Source organism: Auxenochlorella protothecoides (assembly GCF_000733215.1).
Source record: "Auxenochlorella protothecoides strain 0710 unplaced genomic scaffold scaffold36, whole genome shotgun sequence".
In the NCBI taxonomy this organism is placed as follows: Eukaryota; Viridiplantae; Chlorophyta; class Trebouxiophyceae; order Chlorellales; family Chlorellaceae; genus Auxenochlorella; species Auxenochlorella protothecoides.
In genome coordinates, this window is record NW_011934143.1 from 451,572 (window position 1) to 476,985 (window position 25,414).

At 65.1% G+C, this 25,414-nt stretch overlaps 9 protein-coding genes across 9 annotated transcripts; 4 read left to right on the forward strand and 5 right to left on the reverse strand.

Moving 5' to 3' along the window:
* Positions 1 to 150: 150 nt before the first annotated feature.
* F751_3430 (hypothetical protein) lies at positions 151 to 5,385 on the reverse strand (the record flags this gene model as incomplete). The annotated part of the gene is made up of 13 exons (XM_011397807.1): positions 151 to 393; positions 691 to 1,029; positions 1,081 to 1,128; positions 1,338 to 1,443; positions 1,660 to 1,800; positions 1,962 to 2,082; positions 2,284 to 2,362; positions 2,583 to 2,819; positions 3,012 to 3,737; positions 4,176 to 4,313; positions 4,623 to 4,718; positions 4,821 to 4,905; positions 5,348 to 5,385. 13 exons carry the CDS (start codon positions 5,383 to 5,385, stop codon positions 151 to 153), a joined length of 2,397 nt encoding a protein of 798 aa, XP_011396109.1.
* A 132-nt stretch (positions 5,386 to 5,517) lies between these two features.
* Positions 5,518 to 6,517, forward strand: F751_3431 (hypothetical protein; the record flags this gene model as incomplete). Its single annotated transcript, XM_011397808.1, has 4 exons — positions 5,518 to 5,601; positions 5,753 to 5,784; positions 5,937 to 6,225; positions 6,395 to 6,517. The coding sequence occupies 4 exons, from the start codon at positions 5,518 to 5,520 to the stop codon at positions 6,515 to 6,517; spliced, it is 528 nt and encodes a 175-aa protein (XP_011396110.1).
* A 281-nt stretch (positions 6,518 to 6,798) lies between these two features.
* On the reverse strand, positions 6,799 to 7,861 carry F751_3432 (hypothetical protein; the record flags this gene model as incomplete). Its single annotated transcript, XM_011397809.1, has 3 exons — positions 6,799 to 6,897; positions 7,061 to 7,257; positions 7,645 to 7,861. 3 exons carry the CDS (start codon positions 7,859 to 7,861, stop codon positions 6,799 to 6,801), a joined length of 513 nt encoding a protein of 170 aa, XP_011396111.1.
* Positions 7,862 to 8,954: 1,093 nt separating this feature from the next.
* Positions 8,955 to 12,652, reverse strand: F751_3433 (Protein GRIP; the record flags this gene model as incomplete). Its single annotated transcript, XM_011397810.1, has 7 exons — positions 8,955 to 9,159; positions 9,288 to 9,353; positions 9,450 to 9,541; positions 9,785 to 11,149; positions 11,308 to 12,144; positions 12,269 to 12,396; positions 12,514 to 12,652. 7 exons carry the CDS (start codon positions 12,650 to 12,652, stop codon positions 8,955 to 8,957), a joined length of 2,832 nt encoding a protein of 943 aa, XP_011396112.1.
* A 297-nt stretch (positions 12,653 to 12,949) lies between these two features.
* F751_3434 (Cysteine protease ATG4a) lies at positions 12,950 to 15,601 on the reverse strand (the record flags this gene model as incomplete). Its single annotated transcript, XM_011397811.1, has 8 exons — positions 12,950 to 13,356; positions 13,463 to 13,574; positions 13,814 to 13,963; positions 14,156 to 14,300; positions 14,408 to 14,557; positions 14,747 to 14,981; positions 15,224 to 15,296; positions 15,398 to 15,601. The coding sequence occupies 8 exons, from the start codon at positions 15,599 to 15,601 to the stop codon at positions 12,950 to 12,952; spliced, it is 1,476 nt and encodes a 491-aa protein (XP_011396113.1).
* A 415-nt stretch (positions 15,602 to 16,016) lies between these two features.
* F751_3435 (hypothetical protein) lies at positions 16,017 to 17,380 on the forward strand (the record flags this gene model as incomplete). Its single annotated transcript, XM_011397812.1, has 3 exons — positions 16,017 to 16,072; positions 16,495 to 16,783; positions 16,991 to 17,380. 3 exons carry the CDS (start codon positions 16,017 to 16,019, stop codon positions 17,378 to 17,380), a joined length of 735 nt encoding a protein of 244 aa, XP_011396114.1.
* Positions 17,381 to 17,872: 492 nt separating this feature from the next.
* Positions 17,873 to 20,982, forward strand: F751_3436 (ATP-dependent DNA helicase PIF1; the record flags this gene model as incomplete). The annotated part of the gene is made up of 5 exons (XM_011397813.1): positions 17,873 to 17,890; positions 18,120 to 18,774; positions 18,972 to 19,210; positions 19,665 to 19,982; positions 20,977 to 20,982. The coding sequence occupies 5 exons, from the start codon at positions 17,873 to 17,875 to the stop codon at positions 20,980 to 20,982; spliced, it is 1,236 nt and encodes a 411-aa protein (XP_011396115.1).
* A 272-nt stretch (positions 20,983 to 21,254) lies between these two features.
* Positions 21,255 to 22,905, reverse strand: F751_3437 (Isocitrate dehydrogenase [NAD] catalytic subunit 6, mitochondrial; the record flags this gene model as incomplete). The annotated part of the gene is made up of 4 exons (XM_011397814.1): positions 21,255 to 21,839; positions 22,101 to 22,221; positions 22,370 to 22,634; positions 22,764 to 22,905. The coding sequence occupies 4 exons, from the start codon at positions 22,903 to 22,905 to the stop codon at positions 21,255 to 21,257; spliced, it is 1,113 nt and encodes a 370-aa protein (XP_011396116.1).
* Positions 22,906 to 23,744: 839 nt separating this feature from the next.
* Positions 23,745 to 24,512, forward strand: F751_3438 (Cytochrome c; the record flags this gene model as incomplete). The annotated part of the gene is made up of 4 exons (XM_011397815.1): positions 23,745 to 23,855; positions 24,023 to 24,167; positions 24,323 to 24,379; positions 24,487 to 24,512. The coding sequence occupies 4 exons, from the start codon at positions 23,745 to 23,747 to the stop codon at positions 24,510 to 24,512; spliced, it is 339 nt and encodes a 112-aa protein (XP_011396117.1).
* Between the last annotated feature and the right edge of the window lie 902 nt (positions 24,513 to 25,414).

Here is a 25,414-nt window from a genome sequence, read left to right on the forward strand (position 1 = left end):
GAACTTTACGAGGTGATCGTGGTTGCATGGTGCCACGTCGCCATGCAAGGAGGGCTATCACTGGCGAGCCAGCGATGCCCTTCCTGCCATAAACTCCAGGGCACCCCCATGTCCCCCCATACTGCCCAGTGACCTCCAGAAGCATCATCCTCAAATCTGCACCTGCAGGCGGCCGTCGAGCCACAGCGTGGCCGTCGCATGGGACAGCGGGCCCCCCGGCGCCAGCGAGAGGCACAGGTGGTGCCAGGCCCCACTGTTCAACCCACGACCCATGTCGAAGGCCAGCGCGGCATGCGCGGGGGACCAGGTGTGCACCCACACCGCGCCCGCTGCAGAGTCCAGGGCCACTGCCAGGGCCCGGCCCCGCGCCTCCTCAATCCAGACCAGGGTGTCCTGGCGGCCTGGAGTGGTGGTTGGCCGGCCATCGCCGCCGCCCTGCAGAGCGCCGCCACGCGGCGTCGTCCGGCCCCTCGGCGGCACCTCGCTCTCCCTCATCAAGGCCGCATCCCCCCGGCCCTCCACCTCCCGGCGCAGCCAGACCGACAGCGCCAGCCCGCCACGCAGGAGCGGCCCGGTGCGTGCCGCCGCGCAGGCCAGGCCGGCGCGCGCCGCCGGGCTCTCGACCCCGGACCCGGCCCCCGCCCCGGGGTTGAAGTGGAGGAAGGCCGGGGGGGTGGGGTCGGCCGCGACCTCGCCCAGCAGAGACAGCAGGCCGTCATGGTGGGCGCCCAGCTCCCCGCCTCCCCCGGGGCGCAGCAGGCCCAGCGCGGCACGCAGGTCGGCGACGGGGAGGGAGTGGCCGGCGGAGGCGCGCAGCGCGCGCAGCAGGCCCGTGAGCAGGTGGGGGTGCGCCCGTGGCAGCCACTGCAGCAGGGCCGGCGTGGTGCCCGCGACTGTGGCGGACACGCGGTTGCCCACGCTTGCCTCCAGCACGGCGCAGAGGAGCGGCAGGCCATGGTGCGCCGCGACGTCGCATCGAGCTGTGCGCAGCAGAGCCAGGTAGGCGCCGAGTGCCCCTGGATTAGCGACCTGGAGGCACGATGTTGGCGGGAGGGCGGGCGGCGGGCGGGCCGGTGCTACCTCTGTGCCGGCCTCCAGGGCGCCGGCGGCCTCTGGGTCGAAGCAGGTCTGCCGTGCATTGGTACAAGGGAGGAGGGTTGGGGGGGTCAGCTGTGTGCCTGGGCCAATCCAGGAACAACCTGTGAGGTGGAGCAGCCCTTTGGACCAGAAGGTGATTCTGCAGCTTTGCTGTTATCAAAGCCTGAGCTCCCCCGCCACGACTACCGAATGGATTCTGCACGGAAATGCAATGGTACCACTTTCAAGCCCGCCCACACCTCCGTCGCCAGGTGCAAGACGGCAGAGAGGAGGGCCCAGGAGGGGGGCAGACCGCCGCGTGCCCGCTCTAGGGCGGCAAGGAGTATCGTCCAGCCGACCTCCTCCCTGCTCGATGTCAATAGGCATTGTGCATGGTACATTTGTGAGGGAGACACCAGCAGCCCTCAGGGTGGAACAATCCTCGGTGCCGCACAGAACTGCCTTTGCGTCGGGGAGTGTGCGGGCAGCGCATGCGTGCAGAAAAGAGTCCGCCTCCTGATACATGCTCTCCACCATCCCCACGCCCTCGGCATTCATCCGCGGATCACATACCCAGCTCACCCAAACGAGTGGCGGGCTGGAGCGCTGTCCTTGAGGAGGGCGCTGAGCGTGGCCAGCACGGCAAGTGCGACGGGCTCTAGTTGCATGAGGGGCATGGGCTGACTCAGCGCGTGCACCAGCTGGACACAGCCCTGGGCCTGGCTGCGGGAGGCAGGGTTCAAAGAGACGACTTAAAGGCGGCCACGGTGCAGTCAGGAATGGAACGAGCGTCCCTGGAGGCTGCAGGGACCATACTCTCAGCCACTTAACGCCCTCTTGCTGGCTGGCATCTTCCCATACGTCCAAGACCCCCACCCCCTCACATGAACAGGGGCTGCAGTTCGCCTGCTTGCGTGGACAGCGCCCTCCGCATGCAGGACATGAGGTCGGTGATGGGCTTGGTGCCGTGCTTTCTCCAGCCCTGCACCTTGTGTGTCAGCACCTCTGTCATGGCGGGGTTTGAGAGGAAGGAGGGGGTGATGGAGGGAGAGTTGTGCTACGGGATGCAGGCAGACAGTGGAAGTTTTGATCAGTTTGAACACCTTAACTACACTTCCTTTGCGCCCCTCCTGATACATCTCCAGTACAAGGTCGTCAGCAAGCAAGACCCCTGACCTCCACCCACATCACTGCAAGGCCACCCACCCATCAGCTTCGCGGCGAGCGCCGCCTTGGCCAGGCCGTCGTCTTCGTCTGCAGCAGGCACGGCCAGCAGTCCGGTCAACTGGGGGGGGAAAGGAGGGATCGCGGTTGCGAGGTGGAACCAGTGCAGGGTATCCAGGAGCATTTTGGCTTCTGGCAGGCCAGGCCTTCGTGCCACGCCGTGCCTGCCGGGCGTCAGTGAAGAAGTGAGACCCAGCCAAACACGGCCCAAAACCTCAGCGTGAAGCTCCAAGACGCCACCCTGCATGCAACTCGAGAACAGGACCCACCCCTCCGCGCACCAGATCCAGCGAGGCAGACCGTACCGCCCTCGTACCGCGGGCGTGGGCCTCGAAGAGGGCCGGCACCAGCGCCCAGCGGCGCAGCGCTGCGCGCTGCGCCGCCTGCGCCGCGGCAAACAGCGCTTGCAGCGCATGCAGGGCGGCCTCTTGCTGCGCGGCGCCCGGCGAGCCTGCCAGCGAGACCTTCCACGTCGCATCGCCGCCCTCGCCGCCGCCCAGCCGCAGCTCCACCTCCAACTTCGCAGGCCCCTCCTCGGGCACCCTGAGGGCGAGCAGCGAACACAGCGCTGCCTCCAGCCCCACGCGCGCCGCGGCGGCCGCGGCGGTGCACGGAGCGCGGCGCAGCAGGGCCGCCAGCGCGGCGCAGGCGGCCAGACGCGGGGCTGGGTCGTCGCTGGGAGCCTGCAGCATGCGCGCCAGGGCACCGACCTCCGCCTGGGCGTCGGGCAGAGCGGGCACGCCGGCCGCGCTTTCCAGCAGCCCCACCGCGGTGACCAGCACGACGGGGTCGCCGGCGGCAGGTGATGCATCACCATCTGAAGCCCGAACTATGGCATCTTCGGCGCCCCGTGCACCAACATCACCCGCCGCGAGGAAGGCGACGTCGTAGACGCCGCACGCGCGCAGCAGCTCAACGCGCGTCACGGCGCTCGGCGCGTGCCGGCTGGGGGCAGGGCTGGCCCCGGGCAGCGCCCACGCTGCGCCCACGCTGTGTGCTGCCAGCGCCAGCAGGGCCAGGCAGGGACCGCGGCGCGAGGGCACCGGGTCGGCGCCGTCCAGTGCTGGCCCGCCGGAGGCCGCCGCGACGCCCGCCTCCAGGACGAACTGCAGCCGCGCCAGGTCCAGGGGGGGGGGTGGGCCGGTGGAGTCGGGGATGGACCCCCCGACCGCCCACTCCCACAGGGCTACTGTGGCCTCCGCGAGGGTGGCGGTGAGGGGGACCACGCTGGGTGTGGCGCCTGGCGCCTGGCGCCCGGGCCTGGCCATGCTCCCATCTTCGCTGACGCAGGACGGCTGCGCAGACCCACTGGCTGGGCTCGCCTCCTCGCCGCCCACCCCCGCGGCGGCGAGCAGCAGGTCGCGGAAGCGCTCCCCCAGGCCCAGCTGGCGGGCCGCGTCGAGGTCGGCGCAGGCAAGGGCGCGGACGCAGCGCGTCTGGAGACGCAGGTCGCGGGGGGTGGGCGCCTTCGGGCCGATGCCCGCCGCCACGAGCGCCAGCGTCGCCGGGGCGGCCTGCGCTCCGAGGCCGCCGGCGCGGCGCGCGAAGCAGCGGCGCAGCAGGCGCAGGCTGGCGTGCTGCAGCGCGCGCGCGGGGCCGGGGTCGAGCCGCGCGCGCTCCCTCCCCAGGCTCAGCAGCTCTGCCGCCGGGACGGCGAGGCCCTGCTCTCTTTGCTGCCCGCGGGTGACCGGGCCCTGTCGAGGCTGGGGGGCTGCCTCCATGGCACGCCCCATGTCGTCCCCTGCGCCGGCGCCGGCGCGATCGCCATCCCCAGGCCCCAGGCCAGCCCAGCGGTCCAGCGCGGAGCAGGCTACTTGTAAGGTGTCGATCGCGAGGTGGTGGGCGCTGGCGGCCGGACCCCACAGGCACCCCACCAGGCCGGCCAGGATGTCGGCCAGCAGGACCTCCAGCCCCAGCCGACGCAGGACAGCCGCGTTGTGGCGGCTGCGCAGCAGCACTGCTAGCGCGGCGAGCGTGGACCGCGCTGCCGCCAGGCGGGCGTCATCGGGGGCCTGCGACGCGGGTGAACGAAGCATGGGGCCGGTGGGCGGCGCCGGTGGGCCCGACGCCGCGTCGAGGGCGGCGGGCAGGGCGGCCGCTGACGCCAGGATCAGGGCCAGGACAGCCGTCGGGTGGCCGCCGTCGCACCCCTGTGCGACCGCCAGCGGTTCGGCCCGGGTCGTGGGCGCGGGTGCCCCTGCGGGCCCCGCCGCCAGCGCACGTCGCGCTGTTGACCGCGCGCCTGCGAGGTGCACGCGGGGTGCTGATATTGAGATGTGATCGACGTGCGCGTGACATGCACCCAGCAGGTATCAAGCAACCCAATACTCACCATCCAGCGCGGCGTCATTGGGGACCCAGGAGCTGTAGGAGCCGGCGACCCGTGCACAGAATGCCTGGAGGAGCTCGAGGTGGAGCTGTAGTGGGGGGGGGGTGCGAGTTTGGACGTGAGTCAGGTATGCGTATCGCTTCAGTGACTGCTGCAATCAATCACCCAAAGAGCCCATGCTCCTGCTCACCCTAGGATCGGTGTCGGCACCATCGGTCCGCCGGGTGTGTGCTTGCAGGAGCTCATTCAGCTCTGCCTCGATGCGATTGCTCGATCTGCGGGGAGGATATTGGTAAGTCAACACACACGATCTCAATCCGTGCCTCCTCTGCCAGCATGTACCCCTGCGCCGCACCGGAACTGTATGTCGATGGCGCCTTCCACGGCAACTTCCGGTATTGGTGGACCATGGGTCCCTTCGGGTCCTGACCCGCCAAAGGCATCATGCAAAAGGCGCTGCAGGCCCTGAAACATATTTGGGCAAAGTTACGGGCCTTCCTGAGCCCCCGAGCGCTATTTGCCTGGTGGGGCTAGGCGCCATAAGAAGTGATCACGACGCCCTCCCCAGCCAGCACATGGCGGCAGCAGGCTGAGGGACGTGCACATTCGAGTTCTTACCCGATATACGCTGCATCTCGCGATCTTGAAATCGCAGAACCTGTGCTCCTTTGCTCTGAATCGAGGCGCAGGGCGCGACTGAGCACGTGCATTACTCACATGTCGTCTCGAAACTTGTTCACGGAGACGTTTAACATTTTACCAGTGATGACTGATGAAGCCGGCGGTACACCTCATCAGCAAGATAAAGCATTGATATCTATATATATAAGATCACCTCGAGGGAGTGCACATATTCCTGTCCGCCGTCCCTCCTCAACTCGCGCGTTATGACCTACCACAAACGAAACCTCGTGTTGTGCGCCGAGGACACGGAGGCGGCCAGCAGAGCCTGCAAGTGGCTGCTTGAATCGGTGAGGGAGTGGCATGAATCGATTCTCGTGTTTGGGTTCTGCGACTCGGAATCGGGTGCGTGCGCTTGAGGCAGTGCTCGGCTGGTGCAATCGTGAGTGCTGAAAATGGTCACCCCTTGGCTCCATCGCCCTTGCCACCTCCCCCGCACAGGTCTACAAGGAGAACGACGTCGTGCACTTCATGTGAGTGTGTGGATCGATTTCATGTGTCGTTCCCACGTCTCCAGATGCAATGTTGTGCTGTGTGCCAGCGTGCCTGTCTGGGCCACTGTGGGCAGACCTTATGCACGAAACCCGGGTCAACATCTCGTCCCATCCCCCTTGGCCCCCTGCAGATATGTGGTGAAGTGCATGAAGCCCCCCATGAGCATCTTCCACGGCCTGCCCGGCACCGCCTACCAGTTTGAGCAGCCGGGCACGCATAACGAGCTGAAGCACATCGAGACCGCCAAGACCATCCTCCGCCAGCGCTTCCTGCACCTCCTGCAGCCCCGCAACGTCAAGTACGAGCTGCACCTGTACGCCGAGAACGTGGAGGCCCCTGCTGCCAAGATTGGGACCCTGATCCTGGAGGCCGCCCAGAACCTGGGCCCCACCCTTGTGGTCACCGCCGCGCACAATAAGGTGGGTTTTGAGTGGTCAGATGGTGGACAGCGCCGCCCACGTTGCGTGTCGCAACTCGTTGCGATGGTCTAAGGCCATGCAGCGCTGCTCTGGCTGCGGAAGGCTACGTATAGATTGTCCTCGGCCGCATGATATCCCCTTCCCCACCCCCCTCTCCATGATCCCAAAGCTGGAGGCCAGCGACCGGTACATGGGGGATGTCGGCAGCGTGGCGCTCTACCTCTTGGAGAACTGCAAGCTGCCGCTGGCCATTATTCACCCGGAGGAGGACGGCGCGGACGAGGCAGAGTGAGCGAGTCTCTCTGAATGAGTATGGCACAAGGAACCCAGACCTCCTACCCCGCCCTTCCCAGCACCACCTCTGTACTTGTTTACCTTACTCTTCTTTCTCAGCCCCAGGGCTGCCTTCATGACCTCATCCGGGAGGCACATTGGCTAGCCGCCCTCACCCTGTTGGCCTGCAGTGTACAACGAGCACGGCGCAGGGGACAGCACAGAGTGGTCACGAAATTGTTCAAGGGGTCCCCCGGCCATGGGACTCTGCTTAGGCACAAAATAGGCGTCTCATCGCCGTCACCGGCAGCCGCTGCGCTTTAGTTCCAGCCTCAGGCCCGACATCTCGCGCTCCAGATCATCCAGCCGCGCCTCGATTTCCTCTCGGCGCCGCCGCTCCTGCCACGAGGGAGGAGGAGAGGAGGGCGGGAGGTGGGGGTTGGTGATTCTGCCGTAGGTCGCCGCAGCGCAGGTGGCATCAGGAACTTTGGAAAAACTGGCCTTTACGGACCCCTGGGGGTCACAAAAGCACGCCCAAGCCCCCCCTCCCACCGCTACCCACCCTGATGGTGCGGCCGGCACTGGACACGGGCAGCCGCGCCAGCTCGGCCTGCAGCCCATTCTTCTCCGTCCCTGCCTCCAGCAGGCGCGCCTCCAGGGCGGCGGTGCGCTGCAGCAACTCCCGCAGCGTGAAGTCGGAGCCGAAGGGGCTGCCGGCGTCCGAGGGCGCGGCGGAGCGCGGGGTCGGGGCGTCGCTCTCTTCGCTGCCGCGTGGGTGGGAGGGGTGGCTGGTGTTGCGTGAGTGGGAAAGTGGCTCGGCGCTGGAGGGCAGGAGGAAGCCGACGGCCGGTGCCAGGCCTGGCGCCCCGCACCGCGATGCGGCGCCGGCAGCGCCACCCCGGGTCTCGGACCCGCTTGGGGGGGGACGTGGGGGGACCTCCTCGCCCGCCGCCGTCGCGCATCCCTCGCCCCGCGCCCCCGCGCCGCGCTTCAGCCCGGCGATGGTCAGCTCCATGACCTGGGCGCGCTGCAGCGCCGCCGTCATCCGCCGCGTCGCGTCTCGCGCCACGGCGTCGGCGCGCGCCGCCGCGCCCCGCCACTCCTCCAGCTCTCGGGCCAGCGCCTCGGCGCGCGCGGCCTTGGCACGGGAGGCCGCCCGCGCCTCCTCCAGCGCGCCCGCCAGCTCGGCGTTGCCGGCGCGCAGCTCGCGCACGGCGTCCAGCGCCGAGTCCAGCGCCAGCTCAGCGTCGGCGGCGCGTGCCTCGGCGCCCTCAGCGCGTCGGGTCGCGGCCTCCAGGACGTCCTGCGGGAAGGAAGGGGGCGGCGTGCGGCGGCCGGCTTGGTGATGGACTCTTGCAGACATGACGGCCCCCCTGATGCTTGGACGTCCGAGCACGACATGGTGCAACAACAGGTAGCAGGCCCCTCAGTACCCCCCTTGCCAAGACACAACACGCATTCCCCACCTCCACTTGCCTGCAGGTCTCCAAGATCGTGCTGCAGCTTTTGGTCCTGATCGCAGGCATGCCCCTGCATGCCCTCTTCCAGGAGGCAGAGGTCTCCCGGGCCGCTATCCTGCGCTCCCAACCCACGCACGCTCGCGGCAGGGGAGGTGGGAGCAAGTAGGGTGTCGGAGGTGTAGAATACACCCATGGATGGCCCATGCTGCGCTGGAATGGAGTCCTGGGGATCTGCCGTCTCCCAGGTTTCGACTTTCTTCCACAGGCCTGGGCTCGGGAAATCGGAGCACTCGCTCCGGACGGATGCCATCAGGCTAGATCGCTGGGCGACGGGTGTCCTCCTACCACCGGTATTGCGCCTATAGCATATGGCGCCTTGGCGACGTCCTCTCGTACCCCGGCCCACCGAGAACTGTCTGTCCACCCTGGTTTTGACCTGTCGATGTCGCCGCGCGCGCCGCAGCTGTCACGTGATGGGCTGGAGGCGCCTTTCAAATAGAAACTCATGCTCATGCTGAGATTGAAGCAACTGCATGACGCGCTGTCGGTTCCACTCTTACACTAATTACAGATCAAACGAGTCTCGATATGGGAGCTCTCATCATATTCAAGTCTGGCAAATCTATGCTCCCCTGCTTGCAAATTCTCGAGGTAAGGGGTACGGGTAGGCTAGATGTGTCGATAACGTCCAGCACGCTTGCAGCTGTGCTGAACAGAATGCGTGCGGCCACATGCAAGGCATAATTCCTTGGGACGATCACCTTTTTGGATTGACCCAACCTTCAAACTGACAAGATTCTTAAATAGGCAACGCAGCCGCAAAAAGGGATGGCTTACTGAGCCAGTCCTTGAGTGACCCTGAACGGAAGCTGGTCATGGCTTTTGTCGATCCATCACTTGATCTCTCCCGTAGTCACTCGGTCATCACTCCAACGGAGGGACAGCTGCAAATGAGCAGCACACGTAATTACAGCAGCGCCGTCAGGTGGGTGGATCTCAGAAGCCTGGCAGGAGGCGGTAGGCCTGCGAGGCCTGGGCGGCCTTGGCAGCAATCTGGCGCGACTCCTGGGGACTGAACTGCAGCAGCTTTGCAAGTACGGGAACGAGCGGGGAGGTGGGGGGGAGCTGGCCGGTGTAGAAGCCAGAGAGCACGACGTTCTTCAGGTACTCCAGGCTCACAGACTCCCGGCAGTCCCGCCGCCTGCCGTGTGGGTGTGGAGGGGATGCAGCTGGGATAGGAGACGCTGGGGAATATGGCCAGCATGGCTCACTGGCCAAATTCCTGTAAACGGCATCCCTCCAAGCTGCCACATCCTGCACCGTCTTCACCTCATCTCCTCAATCTCCTCCTTGAGGATCGAGGCCGATGTGTCCCGTAGGGCATGCGTGTGCTCACTGTGCGGGGTCTCGAGGTGTGCAGGGTATTTGTGAGTAGGAGCATAGTGCAGATTCTAATGGGAGCGACATTCCTGGGCACCCTCAGCCACCCACCTCTCGACCAGCGCCAGCTCCAAATCCCGGATCCTTCCTCGCAGCTCAGCTTCGTCGGCTATTTGCTGGTCTGCAGGACTCCCCTCAGCGGCCTGGAGTTGGGGATTGCATTTGAATGGTGCACTTAGTATGCATGGTCCGGATGTAAAACATGATGAGCCTCACGCAAGGCAAGATGGTGGGGAGGGTGAGTCCAGCAATCAGTATAGAGGGCAAGGTCAAACACGGATGCGGTCACGCTGCAGCAGGACCGGTGGCGTGGCAGGGGGAACCTTGAAAAGTCGCCCCCTGGGCGCTGCCTCCACCGCAAGAGTAACACAACCATGCCCACTCACCGGAATCTCAGGGACCTCGGATGCTCCGCTCCCGGGCCCCGCCCTTGCAGGCACCGCTCCCAGACTGCCGCTCTTGTTGCTGTGCCCCCAAGCGCCGGGATTGAGCTCCGCTTCTTGATACGCCCGATCCTGCCCGGATGCAGCGACTGGCAGCTCTGCGCTCTGGGACCGGGCCGAGCTTGCCGCAGCCACCCCAGCCTCCAGCGCCGCGACTTGCTCCTGCAGCGCCGCGGTCTGGGCTCTCAGCGCGTCGGTTGTTGCATGGAGGGAGAGGCAGCGCGCCTCCGCTGAGGAGGCCCGCAGCGAGGTCGCCTCCAGCGCCTCGGCCTGGCGTGCAAGCTCGGCTTCAGCTTGGCCCCCTGCTTCCGTGGCACGATCCTGCGCCGCCCGCACCTGTTTCTCCAGCTCAGCCCGGTCCCTCGCAGCCGCCGCCTCCACCTCGGCGCGGACCCGCTCCTCAGCGCGCGTGACGGCCGCTGTTGCTTCCGCCTCTCGCGCTTCGACGGCGTCCATGGAGGAATCTCGCTCCGCTGCCAGGGCTGCCTCCAGGCGATGTTGCTCTTCCTTTAACCTCTGCACTTCCGACTCCGAGGCCTGGCAGGAGGCTGCCGCAGCAATTTCTGCCTCCCGCCGCAGCGCATCTGCCTCCTCTTGCACAGCTGCCAGCTGCAGGTCCGCTGCCTGCTGCGCAGCCGCGAGGCCGGCCGCGGCCTCGGCGCGCGCTGCGGCCAGAGCCTGCGCCGCGCTTTCATGCGCGGCGGCCAACTCCCCTGCCGCACGCACCCGCTCATGCTCCAGCCCAGCTGCAGTCTCGCTCTTCAATCGTTCCGCCTCGGCCCCTGTCTCCCGCCTCACAGTGTCCACTTCAGCGGCCGCTTCTCGCCAGGCATTTGCCAGCTCAGCCGCCGCTTCGTGCCGGGCATTTGCCAGCTCAGCCGCCGCTTCCTGACGTGCATATTCCAGTTCAGCGGCCGCCGTCGCTCGCAGGGATGCCAGCCCGGCCACAGCTGCGTCGCGGCCCTCGCGCGCGGCCCGCAGCTCTGCCTGCAGCGCCTCGAGGGCCTGCTCCGCGGCGCGGAGGCTGGAAAGCGCGGCGCCATCGGCGCGCAGCTCCTCGGCCCTCGCCTCGGCGCCTGCCGCCCGCTGCTCTGCCTCGGCCCTGTCACGCTCGGCGCGCTCTGACAAGGCCGCCAGCTCCTGCGTCAGGCGCTCCTTGTCAGCGCGTGCTTGTGCCAGGTCCTCAGACAGCCCTGCGAACGACCCCTCGGTGGCCCGGATGGAGGCGGCCATGCGATCCAGGAGGGCCTGAGCGATCCCGCCAGTGCCATGGCTCCCTGGAGCGTCAGCGGTGCTGGCCCCAGGGACCTGTGCGGGAAATTGTGCTCATGCGTGGGTATTGACAATTGGTGGAGATCAGCGAATGCAGCTGCGGTTGCACAGGCGCCATTGCAGGGCAAGCGCAGCGCCAGTTCCTCAAGATACGGCTCATGCCGATCGTCTCCTCTCAATTCGCCCTTGCCTACCGGCACGGAGACCGATCTTTGCACGGGTCCGGCCCCTGGGTCACTGGCCAGGCTGCCCGCCCCACTCAGCAGGTCCCTCAGCTCCTCCAGGTCGCGGCTGGCCGGCCCAGGCGATGCCGAGTCGGCGCTGTCCGGCCGCACGCGTGGGGCCGAGGCCGCGGGCAGCCCTGCATCTGGCTGGACACTGGGGTGCGGCACTGCCTTCAAGTTCTGCAGGTCCAAGGGCTGCTCTGCAGCCAGGAGCTCCTGCCGTCGCCCTGGCAGCTCAGCGTGGGCATGTGCAAGGTCTGCCTGCGCTCCTGTCAGCTCTGCACGGGTCTGTCCTAGCTCAGCGCGGGTCTGTGCCAGCTCAGCCTGAACCCTCTCCAGCTCTGCGGCACCGGGAGCGCCCTGCACCCCTTCCGCCTCCTCGGGCCCCGCCTCACGTCCACGCAGCTCCTGGGCCGCAACATGAGCCGCCCACGCAGCCTGCGACTCGCCAAGGCAAACGCGTAGGCCCTCGATCTCGGCCTGGGCCAGCTCCAGCTCCCTCCTCTCCACGCGCTCCACCCCCAGGGTGGCCTGAAGCCCGCGCTTCTCCCTCTCCAGCGCGGCCGCCTGTGCAGCGGCCTCCGCGGTGGCGGCCTGCAGCTCCCTCAGGCTGCAGCGCTCGCTGCGCAGCTCCTTGACGGTGCGCAGCGCGGCGGCCAGCTCCGCAGCGGCGTCCTGGGCGGCGGACCGCGCGGACACAGCCTCCGCACGGGCGTCTGCGAGGGCCGCGACCAGCATCTCCACCTGGGACTCCAGCTCGGCGCGCTCGGAGGCGGGGCCAGGCGCCGCAACGCCCTCGTCTCGTCCCTGGAGAATTGCAATTGGAATAAATGGAGGTGCTGAGCGGGCCAACGCCCAGGGACAATGAAGTTCCCACTCATGCAAAATCGCATGATTCACCTCATTGCCCGCAGACAAAGGAACTGCACACCTGCAGCTGCTCCAGGGCCGCTCGTAGGTGCTCATTCTCCTCAGACAGCCTTTTTTGCGCCTTCAGGCGCATGCGGAGGGCCTCGTTCTGGGCTGTGAGCAGTCGGATGGCATCCTCAGCGGCCAGATCTGCATTGTGAACGGGGGATTTGGGGTATGGTGTTGCGTTGGGATCAGCGTAGCAGACGGGAAGCGACATTCGCAACCTCATTGTGGCTTTCCATCCTGAAACGCAGCTCACAATACCTGACCCAGGGTTGGCAGCTCGCTGCGCGGCAAAGTTCTGCTGCGCCTGGGCGATGCCGGCTTGGGCGCTGGTGGCCAGCCGGCCCCCAGCGGCCCTGGCCTGATCGGCCAGGGCCTTGAGCTTGTCCCGATTGAACATTTACAGGCTGCTGGGCTGCGGGAGCGGCCTGCGGGGTGCTTGTGTTTCGCCGTGCCTGACGTAGACAGACTCGAATCCGGACGGATCCATCTCCGTCCTTTCCCGGGGCCAGAGGCGGGGGCCTGCCGGCAGGAAGGGCCCCATCCCGCATACCAGCTTCCTCATCCTAAAAGTACGTCCAATGTGGGACGGTCTTACAAGTACAAACAACATGCTCGGGCAGCCAGGGCTGGGTATCAGAGCACCGAGCAGAGTGCGTCGTGAGGGTACATGGTCTGTGAAGGCGGCGACCAGGAATCAGAGCATCTCCCAGCCAGAGCGAGCCGTGGACAGCTGCCTGGACCCATGACTGGCCAGCGGGGAGGAGGCTCCGTCCGTCTGCGGGCTTGGCAGGCCCACCCCATCCAGCAGCGCCCCGCCCCCCAAGGCAGTGCCGGCCTCCCTTGTCGGCGTGCCGGCGTCGCGGACAGTCGCGGCAGAAGGGACAGTGCCCGCGTCGCCCTCCTCGGTCGCATGCAGCGCGCCCGCCTCGGCGTGCATCACCTCGGCCCCCTCGTCCTCGCTGGTGAGCTCATCAGGCTCCCACTCGTCCAGCGGCGACTCGTGCTCCATGGAGAGCCGGGCGCGGGTGACGCACACCAGCGGGGCGCCCCCCGACCTGCTTTCCAGCTGCTCCAGCGCCGAGCACAGGCCCAGGTACTCCTCTGTGTGCAGGAAGAGAAAGAGGGTGGGGGTGGTGGCTGAGGCACTGGATGCGGCAGGCTCATTAAATTTCCTTTCCCAGGTCAGTGAGGCCATCGCCCAGCGCACCCTTGCTGCCGACGTAAAAGCCCAGGGCCAGGGAGGGGTCCATGGCGGTGAAGGGCAGCGTGCGCAGCGTGGTGCCGCAGTACGACCTCCAGTGCTCGTCCCCCGTGGCGGCCTGGAAAGAGTTTGAGGGCACAGAGGGGGAGGGAGATGGGCGCTGAAGCCTGCGCGATGCCATGCTGTCATTGAAGAATCGACAGCTTCAAGTCCCACTCACCACATGAGAAAGCCACTCGACGAGAAAACAGTCAACCAGCACCCCAGGCCTGAAGGGTCCCAATGAGGAAACCTCCTCCCACCGCTCCATTCCCCCTCAATACAGACGCACTCTAGGACACCCGCCCAGCACCTCACCTCCTGCACCTCATGGGGATCCAGGTAGAGCAGGAGGTCCTGCTGGGTGCCCACAAAGTAGAGGGAGGACCCTGGACGGCCCCCGACGATGCCGATGCTCTGGGGCATGGTCAGCACCGCTTGCAGCTGGGGGATGTAACGAGGGTTCAACTGCGCAGATGGGGACAGGGGAGAGGTGAAGGGACAACCCCATTCTGCAAGGCAGTCCAGTCGCATTATATTACCATGCACCCTGCTCCGACGTCCGGTATGTGGAGCAGGGTTTGCCAGGTCCATACTGTACCCTCCCACGGCCCGTCGCATCAGGGAGGCCCACTTCACTCCCGATAGTCCACCCCTCACCTTGCCCAGTCCAAGCACAAGTGGGACGAGCATGATCAGCCCTGGGCGCTTGGCGCAGGAGGAAGGGCCGCCCCCTCCGGCCGGCCTAGGCTCTGGGCCGGCCGCGGCCTCTCCGCCAAAGGGTCCACCCCAGAGATCCTCGTGACTGGGGAGGGGAGGCGGGTCGGGCGGGTCAGAGGTACCTGCTTGGCCTCGGAATGATGGGTGAGCCCCTGCCAAAATGACCATGCAAGGCCATGCATCCCTGGACACCTGCTGATGAGCAGCTGGGGCACTGCACCGCCAGGCTCGTCCAACACGGCCACAGTCAGCCCGACGTCGAGGAGGGGCCTGCTGGTTCTCGCGACGGCCTCCATCGACTTAGCCATGACCCAGGGGCCCAGCCACCTCCCTGCCTGGACCCTATGCGTGTGTAGCAGGACGGCCGGTTGGTGGGCAGGCCAGCAGTGTTGCAGCGATCCGGAGGCCCAGGTGGGTGGAGGGGCGGTACAAGAGAACCCTGACAGCCGCAAGGTGCAACAGCGACGGAATGACAGTGTGCTGGCCTCCTTTCACACTCCACAAGCCCCCACCCTTCGCCCCACGTCTCACCCGCAGGCCCGGCCATGCTCGCAGAGGGAGTGGATGGACAGCGGGGCTGAGGTCTGTGGGAGGTCGTGGAAGAGGGACAGCAGGCTGGCCAGCCCGGGCGGCGGGCTGGCCACGCTTTCTTCCGGCCAGCGCCAGTCGGAGCCCAGCAGGTGGCGCCGCAGGCCCTGAGCCATGATCATCTGGCCCGAGCGCAGCGTGCAGCCCCACCCCGCGTCCGTTCGTAGGTGCGAGTCTCCTACCGCTGCAAGAGTGTGGAGTGGGTAGAGGGAAGCTGCTGTCGACGGAAGGAGCTGAGGTGAAGACACTCAGCCAACAAGAGGCAACAGGCGCCACCTTCACAGGCCGGGCACTGTCTCTTGAGTCCCAGTCAGCGAGCGCAGGTGTTACTGGTACAACAGGTGGCATCATTCACACATCCGACCCTGTTGAATGGTGTCCTGGGCTGTCTCCCACCCTCTCCAGCACCATCAGGCTCACTGATTGGGGCGAAGTGGGATCGGTACGTCATCCATATGATGGACTGGAAACAGCAGACGAGTTCTCGGAGCACCTGTTGGATCGTGAAGGGAGGGTGAGGGAGAGTTACTATGGGTAGCAATCCAAACAAACACACAAAAAGGACCGACGCCCTCGTCTCCACCACTCCCTCACCTCCTCCTGCTCCTCCTGCCCCAGCTCGGGGCTGGCAGCATACTCCTGCCCCATAATCCATATGGGGGCGTCGGGCGCCAGGGCCGACTGCTGCAGCAGGTCGCGCAGCCGGTTCAGCTTCAAGGCCCGGCGCAGGGTGTAGTAGCTGGAGGACAGGGTCAGCCGAATCTGGTCGTAGGTGCTCAGCGCATCCTGATCACCCATTCTGAGGTCGTGTTTCAAGCGGCACCAGCGAGAGGGGGGAAAGGTGGGTGTCCCACCGGGGTGAGGTCATGCACCCTCGGCAGAAGTGATCCAGGACCGACATAAAGACATTGTACGCATGGGATCCCAAAAACTGAGCAGTGATCGGCCCAAATGAGGTCAATGAAGTACTGTTTCTCGGCGTGAACACGGGATTCCGTACAGAGTGCGCTCGTGGAGTTTTGTGTGCATTGCGGGTGTAGGAAACTCGAAACGCTCACTCCGCTTCAAAGATCATATCGCTGAATTTGTGAGCTCTGCTTGAGATAAATCCAGGTCTATCCTGTATAAATGTCTAAGGCTTAGATCCGCCTTTGGGTCCTTTTAAGGGGGAAGGTGTTGCTCTCCACGGCCACTGGCCAGACCCACCTTCGCCATGGAGGTTCTGGACCCCCAGCTGGCCGCCGATCCCATGCTCGCTTCCCTCATTAGGTAAGGCTCATGTTTGTGAGATTGGATTTCTCATGTGCCCAAGGGCCCGCCTTTCGGTGTGCCTGGATCGGACAGGAGGAAGCCGGTATGTTGACTGCCGTGAGCATCGAATCCCACATCCCACTCTCATCACCTCTGGATTTTGCAGGGAGGAAGCTCAGAGCAGACAAGCTCTGCAACTTCGCCGTGCCTTCAGTGATGGTGCGTAGTATGTAGAAGGACGTGGTGTAGGAAGGGGTCCCTCCCTGGGGGAGGTCTTTGGCTGCACCTCAGCTGTGTCCGCAGCACATGCAGATACCACTTGCACGCTCCGCAGCCCATCCTTCCTTTCCATTAACACCATGCTAGAAAGTGCTGCACCAAGCAGACGCTTATATGTTGCCCTGACGCCCCCCTCTCAACCCCTGTCCCTCAGCCGCCAGCCCGCTGTCCATAGTACGCCAGGAGGCATACTTCCGCATCTCTCTGCAGATCGATCAGGGGCTGAGCCTGGGGCCCCCCACCTCCACAGCCGTCCTCCAGGCCCTCACCGCGCATCACCACGAGATCGTGGGGTCTGCGAGGGACGCGCTGGCCATGGCCCCCAGCTCCGAGCCCAGTCAGCGCGAGGTCTCGGAGCCCGAGCTGGTCTCCCTCCTGTCCGTGCTCCAGGCGGCGTGCCTCTTCCAGCCGGATACCCAGCGCGCCGCCTGCGAGGCAGGCATCATCCAGGTGTGGTGATCCAGAGGCAAGGATGGCGAGGGAGGTTCAGGGGGCTTGTAGAGGGTATGAGTCCTGGATCAGCCCGATGGAGGTGTGCGCAAAATGGGTGGACAGGTACTTGCCTGCAGCCTCTGCTGGGGAGTCCATGTGCATGTGGACGGCACGATCACTGCCCAGCCAACCCTACCTTCCTCCCCCACTCCACCCCCGCCGCAGCTGCTGCTGCAGCGCCTCGCCGCCGCCACACCGGTGCTGGCCTGCTCCTGCTTCGACACCCTCATGTCCGTCCAGCACCAGCAGCCCCCCGCCTTCTCCGAGTTCGTGCGCCAGCGCGGCGTAGAGCAGGTGTGCGAGGTGCTGCGCCACGGCGGCGACCGGGTGCGCGCACACGCGGCTCGTTTCCTCAACCTGCTGCTGACGCACCTGGCGCCCGCGCTGCGCGGCGAGGGCGTCGAGGAGGACGTCGCCGCGTCGGGGCGCAGCGTGCAGAGCGTGCTGGGCAGGGAGGCCTCGGCCATGCTGCACCGCAAGGTCGACCTGGCGGATGCGCAGGCGGAGGGGAAGCTGAGCCAGCTGGCCAATGCGCTGCAGTTCTTCATGGGCTGAGATGGATGGGTCCTGTGGACAGTCTGCAGGCATGCCAGCCATCTCTGATACATGATCATAGCTTTGTACACCTTCTTCTCAGCTAGACCTTCTTCCAGTGTGTACGCCCCTTGATGGCGTGTTCTCCCATGATTCGTCCTTGAACGTGTGTTAAAGCCCTTCAGCAGCTCTGGAAAATCTCGCACCATTGATCTGTTGCGACCACCGGTTTGCGCGCACATCTGTAGGCCCACTTCCGGCGCGATCTGGAACGCATGAGCACAAGGATGCACTACCCAATTCAGGGACATTGCCAGTGTGTTTGTCTGATAGTCGCGGCTCACCATCGGCCAGAGCTTGTCATGGGTGACCGTTGGGCCAGAGCGATCGCTGCCTAGAGGTCGCTGCATTGGGAGGCCGCAACCCCCAATCTGGAGAGAATGTACGTTTCGTTTCTCTAGAATCTCATATTGAAGCACTGAGGAATGACGTCCTAGCCCTGAGAGTCTTCCAATGCGTTTCACAGCAAAGGTGGGTGGTGGGTGGGTGTCCCACGGGTGCGAGGGTTTGGGTTCATACCGAGTCCGCCCTTGGTGGCATACAGATCACTACTTTTGCTACTATGCACTCGAATATGATGTATACATGTATCGCATTGCATGGCTGTGTATCTGCCTGTGTCCCGGACCTGGACGGCCAACTGACGGAGAAGGGGCAGCCACCCACCAGCCCTCTGCACCCTCCCTCCGCCGGCACGCAGGTGAAGGTGGAGCAGGGCGACGCCTCGGGCTCCTTCGTGGCCGCCCAGCCCCCCAAGGAGACGATGGTGGAGCTCTGCCGCGACGCCTGCGGCCTGCACACCCTGGTGCTGCACACCAAGCCGCGCCCCCTGGCCCTGCCCTGCAAGGCCCCGCTCGTCCTGTACGGTGGGAGCGCGGCCCAGGGGCGGCTGGGCATGCGCTTCCTGGCCGTGAAGACGGAGGCGTGGCGGTCGGTGCCGCGCTGCGTCCAGCTCACGCTCACTTCAGCCGATGCTGCGGCGCTGTGCGGCCTGCGGGACCGGCTGCACGCCTGCCTGGGAGGCGGGCCGGTCAAGGCCTCTGGGCACGTGCCAGTGCCCACGGGGTCGAAGACGAGCGCGCAGCCCCCGCGCCGCCCGCTGGCGGCACGCGACCTGAACGTCACGGTGAGCGAGCCGCGGCCAGCGCCGTCGCTGGCCTCCACCTGCTTCTTCGGCGGCGGCCAGGTGAAACCCAGGCCCGCAGCCTCGGGGTCCAGGCCCGCCAGCTCGGCGGTGTCGTCGGGGTCGCGGAGGAGTGTCGCCTCTCGGCCCTGCCAAGGCGTCACAGACCTATCCCCCGAGCAGCAGCGGGCGGTCGCCCTGGTCCGCGCCGGGAAGAACGTGTTCTTCACAGGTGCGTGCACGTGGGGGGGTGCAGTGGCGTCCCTTGGGGTGAAAGAATTCTGCCAGAGGGTCCTCAACAGCCAAGTAGGAAGGGTTGGCATTCTGGCTTGTGGCGACAACAGAGGCTGCCCGGGCGCGTCCTGGCCAGGGTATGCGCCAGAAGCAGTCAGCAGACTCCCGAAACCACCAACCCCTGCCTCGCTCCAGGTTGCGCCGGGACGGGCAAGTCGCGGCTGCTGGCGGCCATCATGTCGGTCCTGCCCCCCTCCACGACCTTTGTCACGGCCAGCACGGGCCTGGCAGCCTGCGCGCTGGGCGGCACCACCATCCACGCCTTTGCCGGGGTGGGCAGGGCGGAGGGTGGCATAGACGCCATGGCGGCGCGGGCCGGGCTGGGTGAGAGCGCGCAGCGCTGGCGCCGCGCCGCCGCCCTCATCATCGACGAGGTGGGACAAGGGGGGGCAGCGGGCGCAGGCCAGTCTTGGACGGCACGGGTCGAGCTCCGCCACACCCCGATACCCCTTTGTCACGTCCCAGATATCCATGCTGGATGCGCACCTGTTCACTGCTCTGGAGGAGCTGGCGCGGCGCCTGCGGGGCTCCCAGGCCCCGTTTGGGGGCATCCAGCTCATCCTCTCCGGCGACTTCCACCAGGTCAGCGTTCGAGGGTTCGTGGGGGTGGGAGGCTGCTGTTTGGAGATCAGGGGTTGAGTCTTGCCTGCTGGCCTGCTGGAGGTGGGCCATGTAATTGCATGCAGGGCTCTTTGCATGGCCTCGTGCACGCCTGCACCGTATCATGAACCCCCTCCTCCGCCCTGCTCTGCTCCCTGGGTCCTCGCCCTGCCTCCTTTGCTCATGGTCCCCAAGCACTTGCACCTCCAACTCACCATCTGCTTGCAGCTGCCCCCGGTCACCCGCGGCTCGGGGCGCCGCGCCTTCTGCTTCCAGTCCCCCGCCTGGGAGCGCTGCGTCCAGGCCAGCGTCGTGCTGTCTCGCGTGTACCGCCAGGCTGGGGACGAAGGCTTCATCGCCCTGCTGGGCCGCCTGCGCGTCGGCGCGGCGACCGCGGCCGAGCTGGAGGAGCTGCAGCGCCGCTGCGCGCCGCGGGCAGGACCGGCGGACGCCCCAGATCCTGCCCCTGGTACGGGCGCCTTCGCGCCGCCGCCGCCCGCCGTGCTTTCCACGCACCTGTTCACGCACCGCGCCGACGTGGACGCGGTGAACGCCGCGGCGCTGGCGGCGCTGCCCGGCCCCGGCCGCACCTTCCACGCGCGGGACGAGGGTGCCCCCAGCGAGGCGCTGGACGCCGCCTGCCCCGCGCGCGCCTCGCTGGAGCTGCGCACCGGGGCCCAGGTCATGCTCCTGCGCTCGCTGGCGCCACGCGAGGGCCTGGTCAACGGCGCACGCGGCGTGGTGGCCGGCTTCGACGCCGCGCGCGGCCTGCCCGTCGTGGCCTTCGCCGCCGGGCCCACGCGCGTCGTCGCGCCCGAGCGCTGGACGCTGCGCTCGGGGGGGCGCGGCGGCGCGGCGCGCGAGGCGCTGCCCCTGGGCCTGGCCTGGGCGCTGAGCGTGCACCGCTGCCAGGGCATGAGCCTGGACGCAGTGGAGGTGGACCTGGCGCGCGCCTTCGAGCCGGGCATGGCCTACGTCGCGCTTTCCAGAGTGCGCGGCGCGGCGGGGCTGACCATCGCCCCGGGAGGCATCGCGCCCGCCGCCCTCCGCGCCGACCCCGCCGTCCTGCAGTTCTATGAACACCTGCGTTCGACCAGAGGGGATCCGGTGCTGGAGGAGGACAAGGAGGCGGACACCGCCAGCACGCCGCCACCGCCGTCGTCGAGGGGTAGCAAGGCGCCGGCCGGAGGGGCGACGATGGGGGCGAGGAGTACTCCGCTCAACCTGCGATGAGGCGCGAGAACCGGCCGCCGACGAGTCTTCTGTGTCTGCCTGACCCTGGCCATGAAACTCCAGACCCCTACCATTCCCCTTGGGCACCCTAGACATGCAGGATCCAGACGTCGAGTCGTGTGCATCACCTCCTCCCTGCTCGTACGCTCAGAACATCGACTTTTTGGTCGTTCTCTCGCACAGCTCCACTTTCTGGGAACCAATGCGGCGAAGCCAGCCCTCGTCGATATTCCCTGCCCCGTTGCTTGAATGGTGCACATGTGATACGTACCACCTCACCCCTCTCTCTTACACTTCTGACCAACAGGCATGACCTCCTCTGCCACCTTGACGCTGACCCTACCCCCAAAACACACATACACCCATACATTGCCCCACTTCCGTCCCACCATGCGATCACCGCATCGTGAACATCACCAAGAAGGGTTAATCACAGTGTTACATTCAGAAGGGAGTGTTCTGGGGATGATGGGAAAGGGGTGTTGGCACACGACAAGACAGTGGGAAAGTGGGCATGGGCGGGGCGGGATCTGCTGTGGTGCCCCGAGCCCCGCCACACCCCCAAACAGCTCCAGCACCAGTCGATCACTTGAGGTGCCCGATGATGGCCTTGGTGAAGTCCTTGGTCCCCGACTTGCCGCCCAGGTCGCGGGTGAGGTACTGCCCCTCCGCGATGGTGGCCAGCACCGCCTGCTCGATGTTCCCAGCCACGTCAGTCAGGCGCAGGTGGCGCAGCATCATGACGCCGGAGAGGAGGAGGGCGGTGGGGTTGGCAGCGTCCTTGCCCACCAGGTCCGGGGCGGTGCCGTGCACCGCCTCCATGAGCGCTAGACCGTTGGCTCCAATGTTGCCCGAGGGCGTCAGGCCCAGGCCGCCGATCAAGCCGGCGCAGAGGTCGGAGCAGATGTCGCCGTAGAGGTTGGGCATGACCATGACGTCGAACTGGGTGGGGCGGGTGACCAGCTGCATGCACGTGTTGTCCACGATCATCTCATCGTACTTGATGTCGGGGTAGCGCTCCGCCACCGCACGCACGCAGCGCAGGAAGGCGCCGTCGGTCAGCTTCATGATGTTGGCCTTGTGCACGGCGGTGACCTTGCGCCGGTTGTTCTTCTGCGCGTAGTCGAAGGCAAACTCCGCCACGCGTGTGCTGGCCACGTGTGTGATGATCTGGGTTGGCAAGGTGGGAATAGTTTGGAGGTTGAGGGCATTCTTTGAGGGACGATGGGGTGTGGGATGATGGGGCGTGTGGGGGGATATATGTGTGTGGGGGGGGGCAAAAACACAGCGCTGGTGGTCGGCAAATCCCTCCCCAAAGGTATTGCTGAGGGGGCAGGCCCATCCTCGCACAGCACCCTCCATATGCTCAGCAGGCTACCACATCTAGCCAAATACCCTTCCAACCCGACCCTTGAGGCCATTCCCACGCACCTTGAGGGACTCCACCACGCCGGGGACCACCTCGTGCTCCAGTCCGGAGTACTCGCCCTCCGTGTTCTCGCGGATGGTCACCAGGTCGACGTCGTCGTACCGCGTCTTGTAGCCGGGGATGCTGCAGGATTTGGGGGTGGGGAAGGAGGAACGGTTGGCATGTAGTATTGTCAGTCCCTGCACTGCTCAGGGCAGCCGGCCTGCGTCGAGCTTCCTTGCCGCCTTCACACCGAAGACCTCCCCTCCCCCCATGCACCGGGCCCGCTCACCTAACGCAGGGGCGCACGTTGGCGTACAGCTGCAGCTCCTTGCGCAGGGTCAGGTTCAGGGAGCGGAACCCCTTGCCGATGGGGGTGGTCATGGGGCCCTTGAGCCCGATGCGATGCTTCAGGACGGAGTCCAGATTCTCGCGGGTGATGAAGCTGTTGGTGCGCGGGTCCACCTCCTTGCCAATGTGCTGCTCGTCCCAGACGATGGGGGCCTCCGCGGCCTTGAAAATGGTCTGCACGGCCTCCGCGATCTCGGGGCCGATGCCTGTGTTGGGTGGGGGGCGGGGTTTTACAAAGGATCCTAGCCACAGTCGCAACTCACAGCACCATTTACCTGCAAGGCAGCCATCGATACCTCATCCATGTCCAAAATACCATGGCGCCGGCTACCTACCATCTCCAGGGAAGAGGGTCGCGGTGAGGGGGGTGTTGGCGGAACTGTACGCCCTGACCAGGTTGGAGCTCTCAGCCAGGCTGGAGCTGGCGCGGGTCGCCTGCAGACCCCTCAACAGGGCGGAAGCCACACCCTGCCGCATCGCGTGGAGACGAGTTCAGGAGGCCGGGAGAAGGCGGTGCAGGGCCGGCTCACGTCAGAGAGACAAACTGAGGCAACGACGAGCAAGAGATGCGGGAGGTCACTGGTGGTATTATGGTAATTCGAAGTCGAAAGGACGGGTCCCCGACAATGTGGTCGCACTATGGGTTTGGGTCGAGGGGGTCGAACCCTACGGCCTCCCCGGGGGGGGAGGCCTGCCCTGCTGCGTCTGCGGCGACCTGGGCCCGGTCAAGCCACAACGCACAGGGGAGTCGCCTATTGCTTGGTGATCATCAATAAACAATCCTGGGTATCTTTCAGGCCGAGCAACTCTTGTGAAAACTGTGAATGTGCCCCCCAGGCTCTGTAAACTGGAAAATAATCCTGAACATTGGGCTTTGGAGCAGCAGGGTATGTGCCAGACCCCAAGGACCAGTGAGGAGATTATTCTCATGTTTACGATGTACAGAAGATATTCGAGCTTGATAAGCCTCTTTGACAGGTTCAGTTAAGAACCTGTCAGGGCCCTTCAATCACAAGTACACAGCCAACACATGATTTGAATCATGTGCATATCTTTAACATTGCATAAGTTTTGAAGCGTGATTTTAGGGTCATTTCGTTCTTGTTTTGGTGCTGGGGAGTGTGCATAGACCGATCTTGGCAGAACTGGGGGACTTGGCGGGAACCCGTGACTCATCGACTAAGACACGCGACCCAGGGCCGAACTGCTGCGGTAATCTCCCACTGGACCCTAAACAGCACTTGAGATGGCTGATTAGTAGTACACAATCGAAAGCGTTGTTTTCTCTCTGAACCCTGCAAGTAGCTTCCTGGCCAATGGCTTCGTTCGCCGACGCTCCCGCTGGGGATGCGGCCAAGGGAGCCAAGATCTTCAAGCTGAAGTGTGCTCAGTGCCACGTTGCAGAGAAGGGTGGCGGCCACAAGCAGGTGAAGATTCGCGGGGAGTCGGACGAGGGTAGGGCTGGGATAGACTCGGAATGCGTGTGCCCTCAGACTCTGCCCCGAAGGTATGCAAGACATTGCAAGCGCGCTGCTTGCGCGGTGCACTGTGCTCAGAAACATGTACTCAAGGAAATGTCGCTGGATGCGTGCAGGGTCCCAACCTCGGCGGCCTTTTCGGGCGCGTGTCCGGTAACGCGGAGGGGTTCAGCTATAGCAAGGCCAACAAGGAGAAGGCGGTGGAGTGGAGCGAGAGCACCCTCTACGACTACCTGCTCAACCCCAAGAAGTACATCCCAGGTGTGTCCTTGCTGCAGGGTTGGATCGGGAGGGGGTGGAGGGGGAGAGGGGTCGCGTGGTGCCTACAGACCAGACATTGAGCAGCTCTATTGATTGGGAACTATGAGTGTGGCTTTCTCACCTCAAACGATTGCCCTACCATAAAATTGCTGCAGGCACCAAGATGGTGTTCGCCGGTCTGAAGAAGCCAGAGGACCGTGCTGACCTCATTGGTGAGCATGAGTGCCCACTCTGGAGGATCTTACATGGGGAGATTCGTGCATGGCAGCCGATCTGTTGACGTGACTCAAACCATTCCCTTTGCCCCTCTTTCCCACAGCGTACCTGAAGGATGCCACGGCCTGATCTGGGCTTCGTGCAATCGCAACCGACAGCCCTGTAGAAGAATCTAGTGCCCATGGGCCTGCTGAACAATCTGTGTAGAAGAGGCACCCTGCGTATGTCATCTGACTGTCGGGCTGCAGCAGCCCACCAACTTACTGCCGTCATCTCGGGAGTTCTGCCACGTGCCCATGTGCAGTTGTGAGCGCACACTGACAAAATACAGGATGAGGACGAGGGGAGAGGCACTGACAGCTTGTGGGCAGCCTCGAATTGGAGTGAAGCGTGATTGGCAAACATACGGCAATAGTAGGTAGTTGAAAACCCACTGATTCTGAAAATTTAGTACTTGCATCGGAGTCTTTTGTGAGTACCCATTAGCTAACATCCGGCCAAGGCAGGGAATCGAGCGCCAATCATGTGCCCCTCGACAGCCAAGATGGGTCCCTGATGAGCACTGCGAACGAGCAAGCTCAAGGCGCGAGGAGAGACTCGATAATACAAACATGCGGTATGCAAGCCTATCATGCGTGCCAGCAGAGGTACAGCTCGCTGCATCATCCGCGCACGACCATCCGCACTGACCATCTGCAGGGGGCATGACGGTCGTGGATCTAACGCTGAGTGACACAGAAGCCTGCACCCCTCAGGTTTATCATCTTGCAACATAGAATGGTGGTCATTGCACGGGGCAGGGTGTGTGATCATACAGTTGGGACTGCTGTGAGTGCCCACCTCTGATCCTACCAGGTGCCCACCAGGAGGGACCGCCCAGGGGAGGGGACCTCCCCACCCCTGGCATCGTCTCCAGACCTGCGCCGTAATCAGGAGAGCAGCTCTCCAAAGGATGATGTGGCGCATTCGCAGGTGTGATAGAAGCAGAGGCATGAGGCGACGCCTATGAGTTGCACATGAACCCCCAGCCA